The following is a 26,844-nucleotide window of genomic DNA, read 5'->3' on the forward strand; positions in this document are numbered from 1 at the left end:
TTGTCATATGCTGGGCTCAATTTAACAGAAAGTTTCTCCCAACTAAGACTTGATGGCAGCAGTGATGGGGTAGGAGGAGCAGAGAGCTGGCTGCTCTCATTTGGCACAGAGACAAAATCCAGGCTCCAGTTGGCTTTTAGGCCAACATTTGATAAAACTCTCATGCCACACTCGCATGTGAAGCCCTTTTCCATTCCCACAAAACCCATATACTACTCTTGTTTCCCTATAAAAGTCCATTTGGAGCATTACAAGCTCATGTCAGATATGAAGCTATTTAAATCTTTCATGATTTCTTATGTTCATTCTTTTGACATTTGAGCACAGTTGCTAAAAGTGTGAGAACAGTTGCTGCTCCTGTTTGAATTTCTTCACCTCTCCACTCTTCAACCAGATGACATTTTAAGCTTTAAATTGTATGGAAGGGAGCACATTAAATATAAGGTCTGAGAGAAATGGGAAACAACATCATGGGACTGCAGCTTTGGGTGCTGCAAACAGCCTGAATCTCCATATTAAAATATCAAACACTTTTTTGGTGTAAAGTGTGAGCAATCCCTCAAAAAGCTACATGAGATCCATTTTCTGGGTGATGGAATGTATGCCTGCCTAGTTTGCTTCCTGTGAGTTTATTAACACTTGCTGCATTTGTAACGGCTGGTTATTGAAGGAAGGACTTTACTCCCTCCCAGAACCCTGGGACTAATCAAAACATTGCCATTAACATTTAATGAGAAAGTTGTTGCTTTCACCAATAAACTGGCTTAGACTCTTAGTCCCCTAAAGCACAAATGGCACATAGTGCATCATAGTTAACAAGCAGATTCTGGGAAAAAAACACAGTCAGAGGAGTGCATCTTGTTGCATAAACTCAAAATGACTGGCTGATTTCTTCTTACTTTCCCCAGCAGTACTGGAAATTATGTATGCTAACCAGTATTCATCTCTCAGCAAAGTATCCAGACCTTGTAGGGCCAGTTCTTTCTTCCAGTAAGACCTCTGCATCATAAAGCAACTCAGACAAAACATGCCCAGGGGAAAATCCCATGCTTATAGGAGCTTCCAAGACTTTTCAACCATTTGCTCCCCTAGTTGCTTGTCTTGGGTGGAGGAGAATGGCCTGTTAGAAAGGAATGGCCAATGTAAATGGAAAAGAACAAGTAAGACACTTGAGGGTGTGTCTAATGGATCCAGATATCCAGGTCAGCAAAGGAAGTATTGCCCCTCATCTGTGCCACATTCAAGCAGAGGAGCCAAACTGGTAAATTTTAGGTCTGTCAGCCAATTCTGCCATTTTGGAGATGGGACTGGTCTGACTGAAGAGGCATCACATGAGGAGAGTAACATTTTGGATGCTGTATGTCCTCATTACTAAATTAAAAAGATTAGAGACAGCTACCACAAACAGTTTCACAATGCATTTACCAGGAGAACAGTAAGAGCAGTGAATAGTGCACTTTATTGCAAATGCTTCATTTAACAAAGATTAAATATGCATCTGAACACTGTCACTTTGAGATACATTCCGAATCTGACTTTGCCCCTGCTTATAGTGGTATAAATAAAGAATTATTCTATTGAAGTCAGCAAAATCATTACCTGATTTTAAACTCAAAAGAGAGAAAATCTTGCTTTTTACTTCTACAGCAAATCCCATTCTACAGCAAATCCCATTCAATTCAGTATGAATACAACAGTATATTTAAGAAGAGAGACGACTGAAAAATCCATGTCCTAAATTCAGTAAAGGGTTAAGGAGTTGAATTTCCATCTGAGCACTCTTGAATATTGAAACATCAAACCTCCTTTTCCTGTGGTGTAATCTAGTTTATTTTCCCCAGAAAATACATTTTCCTTTTTGTAAACAGAAACCACATGAAGCACATGGTTATCTTCTGAGCAAAAATATCAAAAACCATAGTTTCCACATATTAAAAAACCAAAAACCCACAAACTTCTGTTTTAAAGCTAAATGCATGTTTTCAGTCTATCAACATTTTTATTCCATGCCAGTTTTTTGCATAGTGGAAAATATGCACCCTTAGGAGAGTAACAACTATGATAAGTTGTTAAAAACCAAATTATCTAGGAAGGTAATTTTTCCCATTATGAAAGTGGCTTGTCAGATATTAATGAAATGAATTAGTCACTTAGCACACCTTTCACAACCTCTGAAAATTAGATTATGGCCCATATGTTCCCATGAGTAACAGGAGCAGTTCTCCTCTTTGTATATACAATAGCATCACTCCACAGTTTCTGATTATGTTTTATTCACATGGAAGCATAAATCAGTCCAAAGGCTAAAACTAACCAAACCAGTTCATATTTCTCACATGAGCTATTCTACTTGCATGCCTTTCCAGATTAAACATTTCTTGTTGTGATATAAAAAGATTCCAGGTACATGGTATTCAATGGAAAAAGGTGACAGCATGACATTTAGAAGATGTATGCATGAGTTAAAAAAGGAAAGTGGGAAAACAACAGGAAGAGAAAGGAACATTTGCTTATGACCATCTTAATAGGGGAAAGTAAATTGAGCAATACCTACCCAATTTTATCCGGTGATTTATCCCTCTGCTTTCTGGAATTATTCAGCGTAGAGGAGGTGCAAGCGTGATCCCATCAGTGTATGTTAACACATGAAGAAGATGGAGCCAGGTTCTGTCCAGCAATGCCCAAGGATGGGACCAGAGGTGATGGGCACAAGATGAAACGCAGGAGATGCAGTCTGAACATCAGGGAATGGTTTTTCACTAGAAGGTTGACAAGGAGCTGGCACAGGTTGCCCAGAAATGTTGTGGAGTCTCCATCCTTGGAGATACTCAAAAGCTGTTTGGCAATCATTCTAGACAACCACCTGTAGGCAACCATGTTTGAGCAGGGATACTGGACAAAGTGACCTCCAGAGGTCCCTTCTGACCTCAGCCCTGCTGGGACACATGGTGCTGCTGGGACACATGGTGTCTTGTCAGGGACAAAGGGAGGCAGCTCATTTTTTTGGTTGGCTCCCTTCAATCAGGAGCAGCAAATTACAGAAATGTAAAGGGTGCTCCACCAGCTAGGAGATCTGGAAGAGACCCCAATAACCACATAGAGCTTGCAGTGGGAAGGAGTGAAATGCTTGTAGGGTCAGGATAGGCAACTTTACATCTGGCAAATTCATAGAAGCAAAGCAGGAGAGCAAGAATTGCATATTACTTCCATTTCACTCTGAGAAACATTCCCATCCTTTTTGTTTCAGAGAGGGAGATGTTTCAGATTTAGGAGATGTAACTAATAAATATACACCAAGTGTCACCTGATGACTACAGCTTTGTGCCAGTGGCTTTGGGAGCACAGGAGGAATGCTGAGAGCTACTGTGAAAGGACTTGTCATGTACAAAAGCAAAGCAGAGAAACCTGGATGCCTGAATTTTATGGCATTTGATTTCAGTGCAGACAACTGAGACCTTGGTAGTTTCTGGGACTATAATCACATTTTCCAGACTGATTTGCCTTATCATTCTCCTGCACAGGATGAAGCCAAGCACATAAAGGGGTGCTTAAGTCCAGGAGCTACATAGTGCCAGTTGCTGGTGCTGCAACACTTAGCTCTGGCCCTAGGCAAGAATACCAGCCTTTGGGGCTGCACTGTGTTCATACTGTTCATACAGTAAAAAGGGTCACACACCTCCTCCCTCTCCTGTGACTAGCTTGTCTTCTTGAATGCCAGCTCTCCTACATGTTAAAAAATATCTGAACTGGACTTAATGCAGTGTAGGGCAGTTGAAAAAGTTGGAAGGCAAGTTCAGTGCCAGGTTAAACACTGGATCCTTTTCTTGGATCATCACCTTCCTGGTACAGCTTCCCATGAGCATGGCAAGACAAGGGAGCTATTTCTTTTTCTTCTTTAGTGAACATTGCAAAAGGACAGCACCGGGGAGGCTGAAACTTTCAAAACCATGAACTTTGTAATGCTAAATTCAAGGAAAAATGCAGCACTTTCAAATCATACCTGGCACATTAAGGTAACCCTGACAAGCAAGATACAGAGGTGCAAATGCAGCTTTAATGTAGAAGTAGCAAGTTTCTGTCTGAAAATACAGCATCTTGCCAAGTTACAAGGAAGGCATTTTTTCATACCACTAACAGTAGACAATGCTGTTATCAAACAGAGTGGTGCTGTTGACAGTGGAGGAGGAGCTCTTTTTACATCTTTCTCTAGACTGTTTATGCTTCTAATGAATACAAGTGCCTGCTGAAAAGCTCTGTACTAAAGTACCTGGGTTTCTTTAACAGGGAGCACTGCTAGGGTTAACATACTGTTTTTCCCAGGCATATACAAGTGTATGGCAGAAGGCACTATGCAAATAGTGTTCACAGAGTTTATAATTTCCTGTTGGAACAGCAAAGAAAAGAAGGTCATTGATTTAAACCAGAGAATACAAATTATTTCCTGCCCACAAAGCTGCCAAATGCTTAGAGTTATTGATTTTTTTTTCTCCCTGCTGCTAACCAAACACTTCTGGTCCTGTCGTGGGCATCATCAGCTTATTGACTAAGTAAACATAACCCATTAAGCTGAACATTTTAAAAATAATAGAAAATTATAGTGGCTTTATTAAAAAAAAAAAAAACTAACAACAAACCCCAAAAAAAACAACAAACCCAAAAACCAAAAACACAAGAAAGGAGAAGAAAAGAGAAACAGTTCCTGAAGTTAATTAACTTTTATGTAGATTCAGGTTTCTGCAATATAGGTTTGCATCCAAATGAGAGAGAAAGGAATAAATTAAAAGAAGACTCAGGAAAAAAAACCCAAAAGTCTTTTCCTAAAGAAGCCAAGAAGAGGAGGGTGCAGGGAAGCAAGTACTTCATATTTTAAAGTACTTCAAGTAAAAGAAAAAATTACTGCAAAATTGGGATTGAAAGGATAAAATCATGTGGCAGCAGCATGGTGAAGGCATGTTTTTATTTATTTATTTAATTATTAGCAGCAGGAGGTCTGTGCTATTGCCTGAATTTTCTTTTCTAACTCAGAGCTGAGCACAGCTGATGCCTGGCCTTGGAACCTGTCAGTTTGAAGATAACACGTACACTATTAATAAATGTAGAACAATACTTGCTGTCAAGTTGGTTACAAGGCAATGGTTCACTGAAGGGGGCCTGACAATGTCAAAAAGCATTAGACCAGAGCCAGCAAATGTTTTATACTCTACAGCTGAACCCAAAAGAGGAACTGATGCCCTGAATCTGACTTTAGGGCATCTGTCTGCTCTGGAGAGTGTGTATTTGTCTGAAGAAGCAGGGAATGAGTTGCTTTTCCCTCCTCTTCCAGTCATCTGCCTACACAAGGGAGGCAAGAACCAAGACACAAGAGAACAAATCCTAGTGTGCTGTAGATGGACAGGGACACCTTACATACAAAATAGTCTTTAAAAGTAGGACAGGGCACTCAGGAGAGGTGTTTACAGGCAGCTCTGAACAGCAGGGAGACAGCTACCAGGCTGAGACACTGCAGAGGGCTGGCTTTCCCCTGGGACTGGCTGTTGCAGGTGGCTTCCCTGGCCAAGAGCCTTGCAGTCCTTTGGTGTGAGAGTCAGCCGTGAGAGAAGAGCCAGTGGGAAGAGACACCAGGAGGGAAGTAAACAAGCAGATTACAAAGTGATGATAAATGAGGGTATTGGTCTTCTACAGTGGCTTAGAGGAAGGTGTGACTGCTTCCTCCACCCCCTCACCTTCATGCCTGTTGACTGAATACTATTAAGGCAGGTAGTCACGGATTAATAATGACCTGTTAACAGCTTCTTTAATTTTCTAATAAGTGCCAACTGCAGTTGCTATAATTATTCTGCTGGTCCTACAACATGCCCTGTGCCAGACTGCAAAGTATTTTAATTTTTTTGTGTGGAACACACTGTCATGCTCTTAATGTGTGCAGTGCACATGGGCAATTGCACACCTAAGTAAAATTACATCTTAGGCTGTCAGAGCACTTTGCAGCCATTAAATATTGGTATCTTCTAGCAAAGTAGGAACGAGGAAGTGTTTAGTCACTTATTTCTGTGTGAATTGAGACACCTAAACTTTATAGTTTTAGCCACAGTGATACAGTGAGTCTGTCTCTGAGCTGCTTGTGAAACCTGGGAGCTCTGTCTTCTGCTTTGTTTTTGCTGGTATCATACAAACTGCAAAAGTCATGGATAGGTTGGAGGTAACATTAAGAGGGGCTTTTTCTGTGTAAGCAGAGGTCCCTAGGAGTAATGTTGTACAAAAGTGGTATCCATCATTGTTGCTATTCCCACCATCACAGAGCTGAGTAGCATGTCATGGGAAAATAAAACATAAACAAACAGAAATGGATCACAGCCCACCTATGTGTCTCATATATGCCACAAGTGTCAAATTTCATTGTATTGAGCCCTTGGTAATCTAGTGTTTAATCAACAAACCCCACAACAGGTATTTGAAGATTACCATTTCATGAAGAAATAGTGTATGTTGTTAGCAGCCCTGTTTGAAAACTACTAGTGAGGATATGTCTTGAAAATGCTGATGCTGAATTTTCAAAGATCTTTTTGAAGGCAATGATCCTGTAAAGGTATCATCTATTGAGCACACATAAAGCACACAACATTTTGAGAAATCTCACCCATCAACAGTACATAAAGGTATGGTCTGTGCTTTTGTCGAGCTCTTGGACAATCACACCTCCTTGCTGGACAAAGCTCTGTGCTGTATCTCCATAAAGGAAAGCTTGTCCCCATGTCTCTAAAGGTAGATTTGCTGTAGGAAACAGCCCTGAAGTTCTGCCAAATCTGTCTGGTCTGGCATGTTTTAGCCTTAGAGAGGAAATGGACAGGGAACAGGGAACAGCCCAGGTCTCAGAGTCAAGTGCCTGACCTGGTACTGTCTTGTGCCTGACCTGGTACTGTCTTCTTGTGAAGATGTTCAGTGTTTTTTTCTCCCACAGCTCTGCAAAATGAAAAAAAAAAAACAAAATCTTGCCTTCCCTAACAGGAGCTATTGAAGAACTGAAGATTCAGTGATTCACATTCAAAGTATTAAACAGAGAAATATTTATTCCTTAAAATCTTTCCCACACATATTCTGAGGATAAAAATACGGATTGCAGTCAGCTGTTCTCTGAAATTCCTCTTGTCCTGACTCATATTTGGAAAGGAATTTGATTCACTTCCAACTATCTTGTGAGCATCCAGTACAAGTTTTCCTTTTTCTAAGGGTGGATGAATAAATCAGTAGCTACTCTCCAGATGAAGTTAAAGGTCTGACTCCAGATGCTGCATGTGCAGTGTGGCAGGTTCCATCACTTCCTTTGCCCTTTTGCACTCTTCATCTTGCACAGCTTTGTGCACAAGTTAACAAGCTGGATCTGTCTGAACAGAAACCCTCAAGTACTATGGGAACTTATTTTCTTTCTTTTAATGGTTCTCATCATAATTATTTTTTCTCTTTTTTGTCTTTCTGATAATAGAATGTTTCTAGGTCAGAATCCCAGTTGGTCTTGTGCTGATTTTGGTCCCCAATGCCTATTAAAATGTCACGAGTCTTTGAGGTTAGCTTTTCCCCAGATCCTAATTTGTGTTAACAGATTTAGCTGATACTGAACTAGTTCTGCTCATATGGGCAAGGCCCAACTTCTGGAACTGATCCAGGTGTCCAAGATGTTTGAAAGTAATTAATTTTCTTTAAAGCCTTGGGCTGTAAGTGTTGATCTGACACATTTGAAAGGGACTTGACTTTCAGAAGGGTAGAGTCCTTTTCTGAAGGAGGGGCTGTGCTGTGAGGGTATAAAAAAGGGGACTTGAAATAAACTTACCCCATCTGAGAGGAATTAGGGTAGCATTTTTTTTAAATTTTGGTTTTCAGTAGGAAGTAAGAATAGGAGCAGGGTGTTTTTTAGTGCCAAAAGTATGTACTGCTGTAATACTAAATAATAAAAAGCATTAGGTCAGCAAGGTGTTTGGGCACAGGACTGCAGACCTTCCTACCTCCACTGATATTTTTAAAAGCTTTGTAAATCAGGCTCTTGCTGACCACAGCAGAGCAGACCACACCAGATATTTTACCCCCTCATTTCCGGAGGAAAACAAGGGAGCAAGCACCATATGATGTACTCTATGTTCCTGCTTTAAACATTTTTCCCCTGTGACTGCCTCCCCTGGCATTCAGTACCTTTAGGTCACTGTCTACTGCATGCCTGTTTAATGTGGGCATATGGATGATATTATTGAAGTCAGAAAGATTACAGACAAGCATAAGCCTTATCACGATTTGAGTTGGTAAACTTCCAGGTTTTTAACACAGTCACATAGAATTCCTAGCCCAATGACATCTGCAGTACTTGTGTGAAGTTCTGAGACCATTTTCGTTTCATTTTATGAGGTAAAATGTAACCTGTTAGCCAAGAAAGTGATCACAGATTCCTGGTGGTTTCTTGATTCTTTTACACATCTCAGGATTTAGTAAGTTGACTTAAAGCTAGATTGGATATGAGATTTTGTCAATGTCTTCAGCATAATGAGTGTATTGGATATAGATACATGCCCAGAAATTGCTAAGAAAGATAATTAATTACCACTGCATGGAAAGAATTGCAAACTCTTTCCATGAGAAATTATTTTGTACTCTTCCCTGCTCCCTTACCTTGCAGGTTCAGTGAACTTATTCAAGGCAATTATATATGGGAAAAACACATCAAACTGAAAACCTCACTGGCTTGACAGTTCCTTTCTGCTAAACACAGAGTGTTATTCCCTCTCATCCTGACAGCACGAGACAGTCAAAGGACTCTATTTGCTGTTTCTTTATATGATTCTTTTGTTTTAACGTGCCCGTTTGGAAGCTGGCCTGTGTTGCAGGCTGTGCAGAGGCACAGGGACAGCATAAAGCAATTCTTTTGAACCTTGGATTGCAGCACTCATGACCTCACTCCCAGCAGCAAGGAAGCCAAGAAGCTGTCCCACAGCTTTCTCAGGTAAATCACTCACTGATCACCACTGATCTTTTCTTCTTGCACCTTGGATGCAACTTTTTCATTTACCCTACTTTTGAATTCTTACTCTTAAATCCTTCGCAATTCACCTCTAAAATGCAAAAAATGAACATTGACACCTTCTTCCCCCCTCCATGGTGTTCAATTACAGAAACATACAATTAGGGATGTTAATGACAGATTATTAGGCATTAACCTATAATGCTATCCTCCAATAGCAGCAAAAATGGGTCACACTGTAGGTATAATTATCCTGGTTCTCTAATAATACGCCCTGGTTGTGCCTTTTTTCTGCGATATATGCCTTGTATTTCAGTACAGAGTAGGGGCAGCTCTAGTTGTGTTGGAGAGTGATCTGGAGCTGGCTGCTGAACTGCTGGCACTTGGGCCTGGCCTTCAGAAAGACTCAACAAACTAGGCTGTAGCATCTTTCCAACTTGAAGAAAACTAATGAAGGATTTTGGCACCTGTCTTTGATACCCACAGTTAGGACAGGCTCTATTCACAGAGGGGATAAACTGAGGGACAGCAGGAGACAATAGGACTCCTTGGACAATAGGAATGGTGGCCCCACTGCTTCTGTCTGCTCAGCACCAGGGTGGTGGTGCAATATTCTTCAGGGAAGAGGGCACACAGAGGAGTGAAGGTGGGTGGGCAGGAGGAAGAGAAATGCAGTGCAGGTGAGCCCACCGGATGAGACAGTGCAGCTTAAGAGCACAAAGGGAAGTTGTCTGTGGCAGCAGAACAGAAATTCTCTTCTGTAAATAGAATAGAAACATGAACATAAGAGTGCCCAAGAGAGGAGAAAAATGAAATGAAACTAGGATATCTGAAGGCATCATGCAGGTTTTGTGCTGACTGAGAAGGCCAATTGCTTTGTAGCATATGCTGCAGGAGAAGTGATACAAGAGTGAGGTGACTGTTTAAAGTCCTTAATCACTTTATTGACTACTTTCTCTTGCCTTGTTAATTAGTTAGTAGCAAAGGCAGAAAATAACCTTCACATTCTTTCTTGGCTTTCTTGCCAATAGTCTTTCTCATATGTAGAGTGGGCCCCTTAAAGCATTCTCACCAGGCCAGCTACGCAAATCTAGGAACTGATTCCTGAGGCGATCCTGGAAGAAACTATTTCAAAGGTGTCTAAAAAGATGTTGTACCTGCTTAAATGCCAGAATATGTGTTTTCAGTGCATCTGAAGAACGACCAAGGCGGAAAAAGAAAAGAAAAAGTATTAATCCTACTTTTGGTTTGACTATGAATTAAGCAAACTTTACTGCAAGTTTCTGTGGTCTTGTTGAAGGCACTCTGTACATGCAAAGTCTTTGATGCTTCTGAACATGCTGGCAGCATTAAAAATTTGTGCTGTTACCTCTCATACATGAGGAAAATAATATATTGAGGTTATTTCCAGAAAAAAAGGGGAAAATAATATGCTGAGATCCTGTCAGAACATTTCCGCTGTACTGTCCTGTTTTGGGTGAGAGTACTAATGATGAAGGGATGTTGTAGACAGTGAGTGTCAAAAAGATGTGTCTAAAATGTTGTCCTAGCATCTTATTAGTATAGAAATTGGCTTACACCCAGATGCCTGCCTTATGCGTCTTAGAAGATCAATGGAAGGGCAAGAAAGCAAGAATGTGAAATACAAGTGCGTGCTCGTGTGTGGTTTGCGTGACATTCCCCTCATCTCCTGTGACTTCCTGGGTGGTTTGCTGAAAAGCTGTGCCCAAGGCCAATTAAAAAGCCACCAGCCCAGGGAGAGTTCCATTGTGGAAGGGTCAGCAGCAATTCCAGCCTTGAAGTTAGATGCTCAGATTTGTGTTCAGGTCTCTTGATAAATTTTAATTTAATTTAATAGTAGTCTTTTGATGCACCTATTTAGTGTGTCAGTCCAACACCTCAGGACTGCAGTTGTTCAAGGTGGTTTAAAGGCTCCCAGTTGCTTGTGTTGGTGGCCTGGCACTATATTCTCTTCTGGCACTGCCAGGTGGGTAGGCAGTGGCCCAGATTGAGACAGGCAGCAGTGATCACACCGAGTTTGCATTGATCAAGTTGCTTCTCTCTTGTTTCAGCGCAGTATTATTGTTTGCTGTTTGGCCTGTAGTAGCACCCAGAGGCTAGAGATGCTGGTGGAGTTTCATAGCACCAGGAGGAAGACAAGGACAAGGAGAAGGAGGAGGAAATGCCTTCCCCAGAGAACCTACAGCCCCAGCTCCCTTGCTCAGTTCCAGGGAAAATAATGTTTATGGTTGGTGAAAATACCCTTCTTCTCCAATACCTGCCTTAGGTGGAGGTGCCCAACAGCAATCTCTGCCACACAAATTTCAGACACCAAATAGAAAACTCAAATTTGCCAAAATAAGGGAGATGGTCTTAAGCCAGCCTATTTTTAGAAGATCCTCTGTGGAGAAAACAAAGTCTAATTTAAAACAGCCTTTACTGTTGCAGTAACTCACCATTTCACATGTGACCCTGGAAGTTTCTTAAATCTTGTTAACAGCCTGTGTCCCACTTAGCTTCAAAGTCAAGCCTTGTCCTCCAAATCCTGCTATTTTTAAGGCACAAAGTGAACATCACTATTATTAGGGTATTCTGCTCTTTAACAGTTATGTTTTGAGAAAACTACTTACAATGATTTAAGGTCTCTTCTTGGTAACTGTGGGTTCAGTGTTTTTGTGTGTGCTAATCTCCACTTAATCTTTTTTACCTCTGCAAATAACATGGAGGAAAAGATGTCTTTGCAGAACAGCTTGGAAATTTGTGCTTTTTTCATTACTGGCTGTTGAAAAGTCTGTTTTTCCACCAATTGACTTGCATACTCTTTTAGAGATATAAAGGTTCTCAGGGGAGATCACCACAGATAGCAGCATGGACTTCCTCCTTAGGAGGCATGTTGTATCTATAAAATTCTCCCAAATACTTAGAGTTGATCCCTTTGTGGCAAGTGAAGTGGAGGGGTTTGGTCCTTCCCTGTGAGAGCCTCTGCAGTTTGCAAGGTGTATGTCATGTTCACAAAGGCTCAGGACAGGAGGCACACCTTGGGCATGACTCTGCTTCCCTTCCTTAGTGAGCCACTCCCATGGCACTTCAGCAGAGCAGCCAACAGAACAGCAAACACAGTTGGCCACAGGACAGAAATCCAACTGACAAGTCCTTGCAGACAACAGATCCTTAATACATTTTGGTCTTCTGCAAGCTGTCACCATTCAGAAGTCATTGGCAGCTGTGTGCCAAAGGATGCTCAAGGCTGCAGTATTCAAGCATCCATTCCACAAGGGACCAGGATGGCAGGGAAGGGAAGCAGCAGCCCCTCTGTGGGGGATGCTCTGGGCTCCAAAGTCAATTCTGTCCTTGGTTTTGGAGGCTGGCAAGGAATTGTGGGATCGGTGAGAGGGTTTGCAGTCTTGAGAGGCTTGTTAAAATGTGTAGCTCTGAACCTTTTCCCACAGTGTGCTGTCATAGGACTGGCTTGGGAAAACAGCTGAGAAACAAGTGGGACAAGAGCATCAAAAACTAGACAGGTACAGTCCATGGGCTTCCAGCTGTGACTGAAAATGAGCAATGGAGACCTTGGTGCACAGCTTGGGTGCACCTCAGCTCTCCACATCTCTGCCTCAGCAGGAGCAGCAACAGAAGACGGCTGTGGGCAGGGGCAGCACCTTAGGAGCAGCCAGGCGTGCAGCATGGGGCAGCAGTGCTTAATGGGATCACCACTGCTCAGCTGCCAAGCTCCCTTGCCAGATGGCACTGTCTCTACACTGCAGCACTGGAGCGGAGGTGGTGATGAGAGTGTGTGTGAGCATGTGACTGATCAGCAATAAGCTTTTCTTACTTTCCATGCATCTCCCTTGTCTGGGTGCGAGCAGACCGTGAGACCTAACAAACCTCAAACCCACTGACAGCAAGTTTGCAGAACCTCTAATTTCCGCTGTTTACCAGGCAGGTCCCCCGAGCCTCAGTCAAAACCTTGCTGGTGCAAGAGCTCCCTGTCTTCCCACCCTTACTCAGCACACTGCCAGCAGCACCCCCCACCCCCAGACATTTGCATTCAATTACCCTGAATTTAATCACAGAAAGCAAATTTTGCCTGGCCACAACTTTGAAAGGGGCAAAAACAAATGCCTCAGGTCACAAACTGTTATATCTGATCCTCCCTCCAGATTTACCATGGGGTTTTTTTCCCCATCCCTGTTATGTGGTGTTGGTGTCAGAGCCTCCTCCTGGCCAGATGAATCTTATAAGAAACTTGGTTATTAATCAGATTTTGTGGGGATTTAAAGAAAGTTGCAAGCACAAGCAGGCGAGCAGGAAGTTCTCACTCTCCTTGTGAAATGACTACCACTGTTTCTCTGTAAAACCACACTTGCACATTTCCTCTGCTGTAACTTCTCATGCCATTCAAGTTCCCCAGGGGAAGCAAGAAGAAAAAACTCATCAGAGAAACAGATCAGGAGTGAGAGAGATGATAGCTGACAATACTAATGGCACAGTTTAGGCATTTTGGGGCATAAAATAGGCATTACATCCACATGCCTCTCTGAGTTGCTATCACTACTAGCCAGCCACAAATCTGAAATTATTTAAATAGTAAACTTAAATACTAAGGGTTCTTAAAAATCCAGGAAACTAGTTAATAAGGAAAGCATTCAGCCTAGGGATAGCATGCATTACAACTGAGTGCTAACGCCGGCAGGGCAGGAGATGAAATTTATACCTGAACTGCATTCACAGTTTTGTAGAATCATAGAATATGCTGAGTTAAAAGGGACCCACAATGATCATGGAGTCCAATTCCTGTCCCTTCACAGAACACCCCAAAAATCACACCAGGTGCCCAAGAGCATTGTCCATACTACTCTTGAACTCAGACAGGCTGTGACCATTTCTGTGGGCAGTCTGAGTTTCGCTCAGTTTAGAGCATGCAAGTGTCAGCATGAGGACACGTCAGAAGAGTGGTGAGCAGAGGGAGGCTGCCCATGTCATCCTGACCTGGCCACCACGGGAAGAAGTTCTGACTCTTCTCTCTCCACCCTTGCTGAACTGTGATTGTCAGCTGAACAATACCTGACTAACACATACCTGAGGGATGCTAGAGGTGGTTTCCACAACAGGGCTCAAACAGTCTTGCCCAGGTCACATTTCTGGTTACATTTTGCTTTGGGTCTTGGTTTATTAATCAGCTCTCATGGAGCGTAGCACTTCAGCCACAGTGTCGTGTGACAAGTATTGGGGTGTGAAGCCTTTGGGATTAGAAGTCCCATACAGCTCCTCCAGTTATTCATATTCCTGTGTGCCCATTGAAAAAGAAAAGCTTTTTCCTATTTTTTTAATTGCTGTCAGGACCATTCCTCCCTCCCATTCCAGCTCCAAGTGAATCGAGAGCAGAAGCCAATACTCAGACGCTTGTTCAAGTCCTATCCTGCCACAGCCTGAAGCAAAGTGCTACGCCCCCAGTGACAGCTCAGCTTGACTCCTACTAACCTGCTGTGGGCAGGAGCATTAGCTCAGTTCTTCAGTCCCCCTCTTGCACAAACTATGGAAGTGTTTCTTATTCTGCTGGGTCATGCATTCAAATGTCAAAATTGTGACTCATTAAAAGGGCAAGTTTGTGCGGGGGGGGGGTTACAGGAAAGAAGAAAAAGCTTGGAAGAGACTTCCTGTTTATCCACAGCTTGGGAAGAACATTGACACAACAGAATACACACACCCTGGCTCCATTATCTTTGCTGGCACAGTGCTGGCTTGGCTCTGTCCCTTGCCACTCAAGGCCAAATGCATCCCTGCCGCGAGCGTGTTTACTTGAGAGGAGTTTACTCGAGAGAGAAATGCGGTGCCCGGAGCCTGAATGCTCGCAGTGTGCGAGCAAACACGCGGGCACCGGGAGCCCCCACCACAGTGCCACGACACTGGCCCCCGGCCACGCCAGGGAGGTCATTTTCTTCTCGGCAATTAGCGAAGTGGTGGCATCACTAAAAGGAGTTGAATAAACACATTCGGCCCAGCTGGGTTCCCGGTTTGCTCTGTTCTCACCACTCTTCCGTCTGGGTGCATGGTGGGGCCCCAGCAAGCTCGGGGCCTGTGCACTGCGCTTTCATTCAGGCCTGGTTGGAAAGGGCTTTCAGGAAAGAGGAGGAGGGGGGAAGTAACCCTTTGGCTTTCTTCTTTTACAACGACTGTCTTCTCTTTTTCTTTTCAGGGAGGAAAAATGCCAGCTTCTCTGAGAAAACTGCAGCAAATGGCTGTTTTCATGGGACTGTTCAGCGGCGGGGGATGCATCGTGATGTACAATCTTATGCAAAGCAAGTCTTGGCGTTGTTAGCAACCTTATTTCTCCTCTGCCCCTTTCACTGGCTTTTGTGTAGTGGGGAAAACAGCAGCATGCAAGTTGTGAGAAGCAGATGAAATTAAGGGAAGAGCTTCTGGGTTCTGCCTCTGTGGGCTCCACTTTTTTCATCCTAAGGGCTTTTGCTCTCCCAAGAGCTGCTGTGTGCATTTCCAGAGGCGCATATTACATAGGGAGCAGGCTGTTGTGGTCAGAATAAAGTCTGGTTTTTGGGGGTTTCCTGAGGGTGATGGTGAATTGAAAGCTTCACCTGCAGTAATGCAGGTTTCATTTCTTAACTGGGATTTTGTAACTGGGCAGTAAAAGAGGACCGTCTGTAGAAGGTGTTAAAGTCTAGCAGTTTTATCTGTAAATCTCTGTGTGGTGCTGGCTCTTAAACACAACACACCTGTGAAGTGCTAAGAAATCATGAGTTTCTCCTCAATGTAGTACAGATAGGAGTAGTCAGCACTGAAAAGACCAGGACAAAGAGAAAAGCTAGACAGGTGATGTTGCTGTTTATATCTAGTCGTTTATCTCTAATTGCTATGTGTCTTTGGCCAAGAATCCACATTTTTAGTCCAAATTATACATGTTTATTTTTATAAAAACTGCTTTTAGATAGTTAGCATCAGAGCAGAAGTAAGCTTTGCCTCTCTCTCAGGGGGTGCCACAGGCCTCTTGGCCCTGTGCCTCTCCCTTGTTGGTGCTATCAAATGGTATTGCTTTTCACCTACCCTGATACCAGAGGATGCTGCCAGAAAAAAAGGGTAGCCAAGCCTGTTTCTCAAGCCCTCAGATAAGCTCTGAAACCTCCCCTTCATTTTACACATATTAATAACAAATCAGGGCTGGAAAGCAGGCTTTAATTTTAGGCAGCTCATGCCCACAAGCTCTGGAGTACATGACAGAAATATGATCCTTATGCTTTAAAATATTGAATCTGGCTTTAACAAGGACATTAGCATTTTTTAATTTTCAGCTTCAGCACTGTTAGTCACCCCCTGTGCTACACAGCAAGCCTGAGGGCTGGTTCCCCACGTGCCTTGGCTGTGCAGTCAAGGGGCACATGGCAGTGGCTACTTCTGGCCCTCTTGTAATTTCAGTGGCCACTGAGCAGCTGCCTGATAACTCAGCCAGGCTGCTGAAAGGACATTTTCTGCAGCCAGGTGTGTCCCTCTCTATCCTCTAAACAGACACAGGAGCCACACTTAGAGCCTTCCTCCCTTGGCTCATGCCTGGGGCTATCCCAGTGCCTTCTTCCCAGTGCACAGAACTGGCCCATACATGGACTACTGAGGAGCAAGTGGCCTCCATAGGGGTGGGAGCAGTGAGAAAGGATTCTTTCCCTTCCCTTCCTTCAGGCTGAAGGAAAGTTTGCATGCACGTGGTCTCTGTGCAAGCTTGTACAAATACTCAGGTAATCCTATTTCTACTTACTCTCATCACCTCCACACCCTTCTTGTGGAAGCAGTCTGCTCAGCCAACTCCAGCATGCTTTCAATTCCCCTACCAAAAGATGTGGGGACAAATGGATTAGTTGGGCATTTGTCTAATGCATGAGGTGCTAACAAGGAACAGCTGAGTAGGAGCACCAGGAAATTAGAATCCATTTCTCCTCCAACCTGCAGGGTGAACACCACATACTTTTCACATGGTCTGAGTGGCTGTTTGCCATGATTTATAGGTACTAAAGGGTAGGCATGCAGCAACCCCTTTGGCTGGAGCTCCTTAGCATGTGCTGGGGGACACAGGAGGACCAACGCAGGTGACAGCCTAGCAAAGCTGTTTCTATGCCAACTGGATGCTGCCTACTCACAGGGGATGCCTCTAATTAGGGAGAGGGGGAAGCACCTTTCTGCCTCATGCTCCAAGATTAATACTGACAGGCAAGAGACCAAGAAACAAACCTTACACCTTGTTTTAAACCCTTTGAAAGGTGAAGACAGAGTTGCCAGAGTAGGATTTAACAACTACAAGCTCTTAGCTTAACTCTGCCCTTCTTGATGTCTAAAGAATGAAGTTAAGCTGATCTAGAAACCCCAGCAAGACAACCTTAGAACTGTTAATAAGCAAATCTCCGTCTCCATAAAGAGGGTCGGGAAGTCTCCAGCTCCTCATCTGTGGCCTGTCCATTTGCAACCATGGTACAGCATTTCACAGCCATACAGAGCAACAACTGTCCTCCATGTGCAGTGCTGGTGTGGCTGCTTCACCAGTAAGTTAAGTGGTACTTCTGAGTGCCTCCCTTCTAAGGCATCTGTCAGCAGAGTTGCAGCTTCATGGCTGCCGCTTGGAAAGCTGTACCAAGACCACAGCTAGAGTTCTACAGCAGCAGCTGTTCCCCTCTCAATGTCTGCAAGATATTCTCCATTCTTAAAGTATTTTGTGTACCTCAAATAGAAAAAAAATAAAAATAGAATTTTTATCAGAACATTTCAGATATTCATCCTTGCCCCTTTTTTCCCCTTCCTTTTAGATAACCTACAACTGCATGAAAAGTGGGGAGACAGAGCCATAAACTGAGCTGTAGGTCAGAATGGAACAGCCTATGTTCAGAGCCCTCTTCACTTAAATGAGCTGAATAACATTTTCTTCTCTGATATAAGGATGTGTTTCCTCCTTTAGCTAAATTTCTCCTAATTAATAGTTTTAGAGTGTATTTCAGGGAGGGTGTGGTAGTCTGAAGAAAATGTCTTTTTTTTAAGCTTGTTTTGATTTTAAGTGAATAGTCTCCTCACTACCATGTTTCTCTCACCTAGAAAGTTTTGCCAGGACCCAGTATTACCAGCAAGCTTTGGAGCAACTGAAGAGCAATCCTGATGCCCTGGCAGCCCTGGGTGCCCCCCCTCTTAAGATTCACAACATCCACCTGACAGATGGGAGCAATCGCGTGGACACGGAAAGAGCGCGGGTAACTCCGGGTGGGCGGTGTCACAGGGTGGCTTCCCGAGATGTCAGGTGACAAGAGATCAGCCAGGGGATTTTCAGCAGCTCATGAGTCACCTGGGGGCACTGGAAGGCAGCAGGACGGAATACCAGTTGATCTGGAAGAGGAAAGGATTTCCAGAGCATAAATCTACTACCACAGAAACAGCAAGAGCAGCATCTCCATGTTGTGCTGAATGGGCCCATCACACAATGCCAAGGAACCTCTCAAGACAATCAGTTCCCCCCCTCACACTGTAAGCCACAAAATCATTTTCAAAGATGTATCATATCCAGCTTTAAAATAGCACCTGCCTTCCTTTACCCCCCAGATATGTCCCATGCTAGTTGTAGGGCTTTATTGAGAGCAGTTTTACAGCCCCTTACCAGCTATGCTGTGGTGCAGCATAAATGGTGTGGTTTTTAAGAGCACCTGTAAGCTTGTGTCATTGAGAACAGCTGCCCAACCTGAGACTGAGCATGAGGGTTACTCAGTGACTGGAGAATGCTGTGCTGGCTGCTGAAGTATTGCACAAGGCTGCCTTGTATCAGCTGAGGGCTGGGCCAGGCAAACCTTGCAAACACAAAAGTCTATTTCCACTTGGCATTGATGCCTCAAGAGTACTTTCCATTGGTGTTTTTAGCCCTTAATCCACAACTGGCTGCCCTTCCCTTGTTTTGCTAACACCGAGTGCCCCCAGCAACCTCTCCAGGTCCTTCACTAGGGTAACTCATCACATTGGAATAATTTTGTTTTTACTGGTGAGTAGTTACGAATGCCAGGGACCAAGCAAGGGCATTAGGAAATGGATCAGATGGCACAATGAAGGAATGTAGCTATCAGGGTAAGATTAAAAAACCCCCAACCTTTAACCAGCTCACATAAAATTACTCTTCCATTTCACTTCAGCCAGGCTGCATTTACATGATACCCTGGACCAAAACATTTCCCATGTTTCATAGATTCCACCAGGGAACATATCTAAGCGAAAAAAGTTGTGCAAAACCCCACACAATCTCATATACTGACTGAAAAGAAGATAACCTTTCCCACGGGTGTTTTCCTATGTCACTGTTTAAGAATGCTGGTCGCTTGGGTGACTCAGTATGAAGTCAAACCCTGCCTTCCACTGACCTCACCCAAGACACAAATCACCAACTTTCTTCTCTGCTTTTTCATGCTCCTAAGTATTCATGTTCTCATGAAATAAACTGGTTAATCATCATTATACCACAGGTCGATTTACTGACTTCACAACATTCCCAGCTCCTGGGTTGGCAAACACCTGGCATTTTCTTTGTGATTGCATCACCACCAGCAAATGCTACACCTCAATCATTTCTTTAATTCAGACATTAGACCCAGTGCAATTGGCCATGGTTGCTGCTGCAGGTCCAGCTTTGTTTGTTAAACAGATAAATGATAAAATTTGTGACACTGAAAAAAAAAGAATCACTGACCATCTCATTGCCTCAGTGTGTGTTCAGGGACTGACATGAAGAGGATCTCAACCTACAGGCTTGTAATGTTAATGGGAAGCTCTGACAGTTCAGGTCACCTCTGGATGACCATGCATTCTGGTAAGGAAAGGTGTTTGCTGATAAATATTTCAGGGAGCCAGTGGTTTTCCCTGGGGGTTGCAGATGTAACACGGTGCATTCTTTCTGCAGAGAGAGATTAATGCATGGCAGAGCAGACACACTTATGTAGCCACACATGTGTTAGCTGTTAGAAAAGAACAGTCCAATTCTGAAATACAGTAAAAAAAAAAATTACAGTGTTAAAAGTTAAAAAGGTGTGAGCTCTTTGACTGGAAGGAGTAAATGTCTGTTTCATAATAAGCTTTGCTGAATCTCTAATGTGCTTTTACATTTGCAGATAAAGTTACCAGTCTCTGGAACAAAATCAGCGGGCTACCTCTACATTAACGCAGAGATGGACCACTCCCATCGGTGGTGTGTACCTGGGGGGTGGCAGGAGAAATGGGAAAGAAGTGCTAGGAGAAAACAGTAGAGCAGGATGTTTGCTTTAGTCATCTGTGGTGCTGAGGTCATGCACACAGATTGAGCAGAAACTCCTGTCTGAAGGTCTTATCAAAGGTTATTATTTTCATTAGGACAAAAATGTAAGTTAGTTGAGAAATATTGTGAATCTATCTCTCTGAATGTGAATAGAAGAGGAACATGAGCCATTCCTTTGTGTTAAGTGTGTTCTGCAAACTGTAGCTCAGTACATATCCAAATACTGTGAGCCAAGGTAAAGCATGGTCCCCTCCCACCCCACCTCCCCACAGAGGTGCAGAGGCTGTTGAACAGCAGTCCTAACTCTGGTCTGCTATTAGAGATTGCAGTAAGGGAATCACACATTATATTGCAGCTATGCGAGGTGAGCTAAAAACAGCATTTGTTTTTCTGAGCTGTCCCAGAAGTGCGGTCCTTATGGTTAAAAAAAAGTGCTGGAACAGATGCATTATAGCAGAAGGATACTCTGATACTACATCATATAGAAGTAGTATAGTACTTCAGTACATTTTCATAGTACTGAAGCCTGAAAACCTCCTTTGTCAACAGTAAACTGATTTCTGGAACTGAGCAAAGAATTACTACATGAGCTCATAAATTTTACTAGATGCAAATCTCTTGTTAGGTACTTCTGTTAGCTCTGTTTAGAAACTGAAAGCTACAAAACCTTTAGTCAGCTGCCACCAGCCATATGGTGATGTTTTCTATTCATAATTAGATGAGCATGACTTACTGGATTTCTCTTCTGAGTAAGTATGGGAAGGAAGAGAAAGGCACTAGGCTGGGACTTGAGAAACTCAGTACTGGACCTGGCCTCCTCCCTAATAAACAGGGATAACCCCAAGGGTCCCCAGCCCCATTTCTTGCACACCTCACTTCCCTGGTGCCTGACCTCTGATCGCCTCACTTCTCTTAGCCCCTCCTCATAGACAATCCCCTGTTATTCCTTGTTCACAGTTACTGTGAAGATAATTGAAGAATTGAAAAATGTTAAACTACAGCAGTACATACACATCTCTTGGAGTTTTGTTTTAAAATGAGCTCTTTTTACATTTCTGCAAATCTAAGGAAAAAAAAAAGGCATCTGCCTGTAAAAGTATTTGTGGCTGATAAATCTGTCGACTCCAGCAAATCCACCCACGTTCAGGGTCCTGTGCACAGCTTCACATGGGGCTGAGACAGGACTTGGTGCCCTAGCATCCCACTGAGGAACTAACAGCAGAATTGCTAGGAGTAAGGAGCAGGTAAGCAGGCTATCCTGGTGGGATGCTGCAGTTCATGAGTGCTTTTCCAGGGCAGCTCTCACACTGATACACAAAGAGCTAAGTGGCAGCAGGAGTTGAGTGCTCTGTGCAAGAGTAGCTGAGGCACAAAAGCCACTGAAATGCATCTGAGTCTTAGTGTGCAGACTGTCCATAGTGTTTTATTTATTTCATAAAAGAGAAGACAACTGAAAAAGAAAATTTGGAGTCTGTGAGCTCGTTTGGTCCAGGAGGAAGTAGCATTCACCCAGAGGCAGGCAGTACAGGGATGGGGAGGGTGCCCAGAGGCAAGGGCAGCCAAGGCACTGCAAAATTCCTCTTGCCTGCCCTGAGGTGACCAAGAGAAGGGCTGAGCCCCCAGGCCACACTGTGGGGAACGAGCAGGTCACCCCCAAGCCCGGTTGCTCAGCCTGGGTTGGGGGTGGGAGCAGAGGGCTGCTGAGCAGAGCCCTGCTGCAAATCCATTGCACAGAGGTGCAGCAGCCTAATTACCTAATTGTATGTACTCAACACTGACTCCAGCAATAGCAGAGCTGGGCCAGTGCCAGGAGCTTTGAAAAAATCCTATTTTAGTACCCCAAAATAATAGTCCTTTCCAGCTGGAAAAGCAGCATGAGCAGTTTCTCAGAAGTGGGTTTGGAGCAGAGCTTAGAGGAAGGAACAGGCTCCCCCTCAGTCTCCAACAAATGCAATTTTCCTTCTTAGAGTAACCACTGTCGTACCCTGTCAGGTTTTCAGCAGTCACATTGAGCGATCACACAGTGTTCAAACTCTTCCAAGCCAGAATAATTCCTTAGCAACACTGTCTGGCTCCAAGGCTGGAGAGGAGTGGAGCAAGGAATGCACCCGCAGGATGGAGAGGAAAAAAGGCACCGGGTCAGGGAAGGAATGTCCTAGGAAGAGCTGGCAGGTTTTTATTTGAATTGCAGCAAATAGGAACGTGCATACCAGACCTTTAAATCTGGACTATGGCACAATATTAGGGAGAACAGCTTTCAGAAGCTGGCACTCACAAACCATGTTTTAAAACACTTGAATTTTTAAAAGTACTGAATGTGTGGAATTATTTGTTTCTCTGAGTCAGCTGTTTCTACACTGACTTGACCATGTTAAAAGTGATTGCTACAAGTTAAAAATCTTCTTTGGTTTGTGTCAGCTGGTGCCTTCAGGATGTCACCTTGAAACTGCGTGATGGTCAGAATATTCCTGTTTACCACTCTCCAGTGGAAAGCATTGGTGTGCAAGAAGGCTAAAAATCAGGGACAGCTGCATCTCCGCCTCCCATTGAGCCAAAGGAGCCATTAATCGATTGCATCCTGCTGTGTCTGTGAATGTACACAGTTGTCACAAGTGACAGTTTCACTTAAGTGGTGCTCTCAAGACAATTTTCTCTCCAAGATTTACCTCATTATTGTTGTAATTGTAATTTCTTTCTTTTGCTGGTTTATTCACGTGTTTAACAGAAGCCTAAAATAAATATCTTGCATAAGAGTTGCTGTTGCAGAGAAGTCATGTGTTATGCCCTGTGTGTGCTGGTATTATGAATTTGAAATAAATAAACAAACTGCCAGGAAACTGAGCTTTGTTTTACAGTGGCAGACCAAAGTCAGGACAAGTCAGCTTCTAAAAACTTTGAGAAGACTTGCTGCCTCAGTTTCCCCCCATTTCTCAAAAAGGTCTTGCCTAAATCAGGAAGGATGAAGCAGCAAAGTTGAAGCTCAGCAGCAGAACGCTCAACTCCACTTATGAGGTAGATTTGGACATCCACAGTTATCATTACAAAGCTCATGAGATAGCTGAGGCCACGCAACTTAGGAATTCCAGGAAGAGACTCACTGCTCACGCTGAAGGTTACTTAGAAGAAGCCACTGCTTCACACCAGCACTGTCCAACAAGTTCTGGAGAGGATATTCTGGGAGAAAAACACTCAGGAGGGTGCAGAACAGATGAAGGCACTGCCATGGTTTCCTCTGACCATGACAAGAGATTTTGACTGTGCCATCAGGTAGAGAATTTCCCATCACCAAGCAAATTGAGGAATAAACAAAACACCCCAAACTAACAAAAAAGCTCCCCAAACCCAATTAATTTCCAGTCCCATCCCAAACTGCCTATGCAAACAATTGCAAAACTTAAGGCACAGTCTGAGGTACAGAAAAATACAACTGTCCTGTCTGTAGCAGGAAGTAACACGGGAGCCCTTAAGAACATCCAGACAAAAGACTGTTTTGAATTCACTGTAATAGAGATGCTTAATCTCTAGATTCAGAGAGGCTGTAGCTAAGGATAGCCCAGAGCTTATACCACTCCATTCTCTGTTCCTCACCTCTCCATCTCTTCTTCCAAATTTGAGTCCAAGGAATCCACCAAGGACAAAGGCACTGCAAAGCTTTTCAAGAGCCATGAGTGACAGAGAAGGGAGAGCTAGAGCAAAGAATTTTAAAAGAACAGTGAGCATTTTCTTGTTTAACAATGACCCAGCAGACTGGGCAAGGTGGCTTTTGAACAAACCTGAAAAGCAAATGCCTAATTAGAAAGGAGATGCTGAAGTGCCACAGCGAAGGCATCTTGGATAAACAATTTTAGAATGAAACAATACATGTGTGCTTTAGTTTGAACTTCACAAAGAGCTGTCAGGATGAACAGCACTTGTGAGACCTGATCCAACCCACATGAAAGCCCAGCACACCAGGGAGAGGATTAGAATTAATCAAAAAAAGACAGCATTGCCCAGCTTTAAGATTGAAGTTGCTGTTTACTGGTTTCACAAAACAAAATACACGCCAAATCAAATTTCATATGATATGAAAACATTAATCTTGCACTACCACTAGCCAGAACAACACCTCAGGGATATGGAGATCTGCTGGCCACCTGGTGCCTCAAAGCTTGATCGACTCTAGCTTTTGGTCACTGAAGAAGTTTGGTGGGAAATCAAACAGCTGACAAGAAAAAGCCAAATCAACCACTTCCCATCCGTCAATTACCACTTCCTTGGCTGCAGCTTTGATTTGTTGCTCATCTGCAAAGATACCATGGCTGTGGAGAGGAACCCCAGCCTGTTCAGTCCCTCCCTGTGTCTGCACTGGGAGCATCTGGCCCACATTGCCATTCATCTGCCTTTTGTCACCTCTGTGTGCTCAGTAACCCTGGGACCTGCAGAGGCTGCAAAGTCCTCAAGTGTCAAAGAAATCTGGCCACAGCCACCCCAGCCTGCAGCACAGCGCTTTCTCACCACCTCCCTGTCCCTTGCGCTGGCACACACAGCGTCCCCATGCTGCCTTCACAAGCTGTGCCACACCACCACTGCCTGGCCTGGCTCCAGCCCTGGATTTTCCAGGCTTGGAGGAGTTTTCCCCACACAAACCTTACAAGTAACCCTGGAGACTTTATTACCTTGCTTGGGGGAAGCAGAGCTTGCAAGGCTCCATCTTTCATTTTCTCCCCTGAGCAGCCCTTTGACTTTGAGGGCTCTCAGTCACCTCAACCATCCCATTGATTCCCCAGAGCTGCGAGAATGGGCCATATCATCAAATCATACCAATGGTTCTCTTAATCAAATCTTAAAACTCAGAGAAGGAGCAAAGCGATGTGTGAAGCTGGAAGCCAGCAAATCAATGGAAGGGGAGGAGTGAAATCACAATTAATTTCCTGCCTTTGTTTTACTACCTAATAGCCAGAAAACACTGACTTCCTTGCCTGATGACCTTGAAGAACCTCAGAAGTCACTTCCTCTCGATGTTTGAGCTCTTTTAAGATGCATATATTCAAAAGGAGAAAAAAGAATCAGGTTGGTGTGTTCAGTGCCAAGCAGCTTTGGCCATGTGGCTCCCATTAAATACATCACAGCCCAAGGGGGCTGCTTTCATAGAGGACACAGGTGCAGCAGGAGCAGCCAAGGGATCTGGAACATGCCAGGAAAACAGGGAGAGCAAAGGTCTCCAGCAGCTGCTGAAAACCCAAATAACTTCAAAAGGGCACCTGAGCATCCCTCTTGCAGTCTTTTCTTCTGAGGAACACTGGAGCAGGATTGGGTTCTCTTTAATTTCATCATGTTGCTGAAGCACTGGTTTCTTTTGTTGTTGTGGGGTTTTTTTTCTTTTGTTTTTCTTTTTGAGAAAATCTTTATCTTTTGAGAAAAGACCCTGGATCCCAAAAAACATTAAAGGTTGGGAGGAACCTTGGGATATCATCTAGTCTAACTGCTTCACTCCCACCAGAGTCAGCTTGAACAGATTACCTGAAAGCATGTCCAGTCAGGTTTTAGAGATCACCAAGGGTGGAGACTCAATAACCCTCTGGACAAGCTGTACCAGTGTTCAACCATTCTCACAGTAAAAAAAGCTTTTTCTTATGTTTAAGGAGAATTTTGTGTGCTTGAGGGTATGCTCACTGTCTCTTGTCCTGATTCTAGATACTGCCAAGACAAATCTGTCTCCATTCTCTTTACTCTGCCCCCACACTGATCCTTCCCCAAGCCTTCTCCAATTCCAGGTCTCTCAGATTCATTAACAGGTGCTACAATCCTTTAACCATCTTAATCATGTTCAGTATGTTAAAATACTTCTTTTTTATTGGCTTGAATATTTGTGCAGTTCCTTTTCCAGTTTTTGGTGTGGTTAAAACAAACATCATCTTCATGACCTTTCTGGATTGAGGATTTGGTTTCTTATTGTCTAGTTTGATTTTAATCTTTTCTGCTAGGCAGTAATCACCCTCAAGGAAACTACCAAGGTGGCAGACTATTCAGGGCAAGAGTTTAATTTACAGCTGAGGAACAGCAGATACTGCTCAGTACTGTTAGAACACTTGCACCTGTTTGAGTTGGAGCTGATGGACACACAGGGGCTGTGTTTTGAAAAACAAAAAAGCTAGATGTTTTGAAAGCACTGCCTTGGAGTGTTTCTCCAAGGAGTGACAGACTTTTATCCAAGTTATGGGCCATTCAGTTCACTTCCTGTTTTGTCAGATGTCCTGCATTGCACAGGGAACACAAATTACTTAGATTCATCTCCCATTTAGAAATGAGGATCCAGTTCTTTCCTGCCATGTGCTGCATCTTTCCTGCTTGTCAAAGACATAATTTCCCTGAGTTTTCCACAAAATTTACTACCAAGTTTTGGCAGCAGGTCCTGGGCAGTCCTGTAATATCAGGAACAATGGAGACTTGCCTGCTCTTGGTATTACTTTGGAAGATGTATCACACTGGGCCAAATGCCTTTGGTTCATTTTAAGTAGCACTAATTCTATAAAAGTACTAGACTAATGTCGTTTCTTGACCAATCTAAGGCAGTTTTTATTAATTTGCT

At 43.5% G+C, this 26,844-nt stretch overlaps 1 protein-coding gene across 1 annotated transcript in view; it reads left to right on the plus strand.

Annotated features, from left to right (window-relative positions):
- The window catches only part of LOC118684278 (cytochrome c oxidase assembly factor 1 homolog), a 52,506-nt gene extending 29,480 nt beyond the window's left edge, over nt 1–23,026 (plus strand). The window contains exons 4-7 of the mRNA XM_036379063.2: nt 15,198–15,300; nt 18,086–18,237; nt 20,131–20,207; nt 22,692–23,026. Of these exons, the coding sequence (XP_036234956.1) occupies nt 15,207–15,300; nt 18,086–18,237; nt 20,131–20,207; nt 22,692–22,788 (420 nt within the window). The 5' untranslated portion in view covers nt 15,198–15,206 and the 3' untranslated portion in view covers nt 22,789–23,026. The remainder of the gene's footprint in view (nt 1–15,197; nt 15,301–18,085; nt 18,238–20,130; nt 20,208–22,691) is intronic.
- Nucleotides 23,027–26,844: the final 3,818 nt, after the last annotated feature.

This window comes from Molothrus ater, chromosome 1, assembly GCF_012460135.2.
Source record: "Molothrus ater isolate BHLD 08-10-18 breed brown headed cowbird chromosome 1, BPBGC_Mater_1.1, whole genome shotgun sequence".
NCBI lineage: Eukaryota > Metazoa > Chordata > Aves > Passeriformes > Icteridae > Molothrus > Molothrus ater.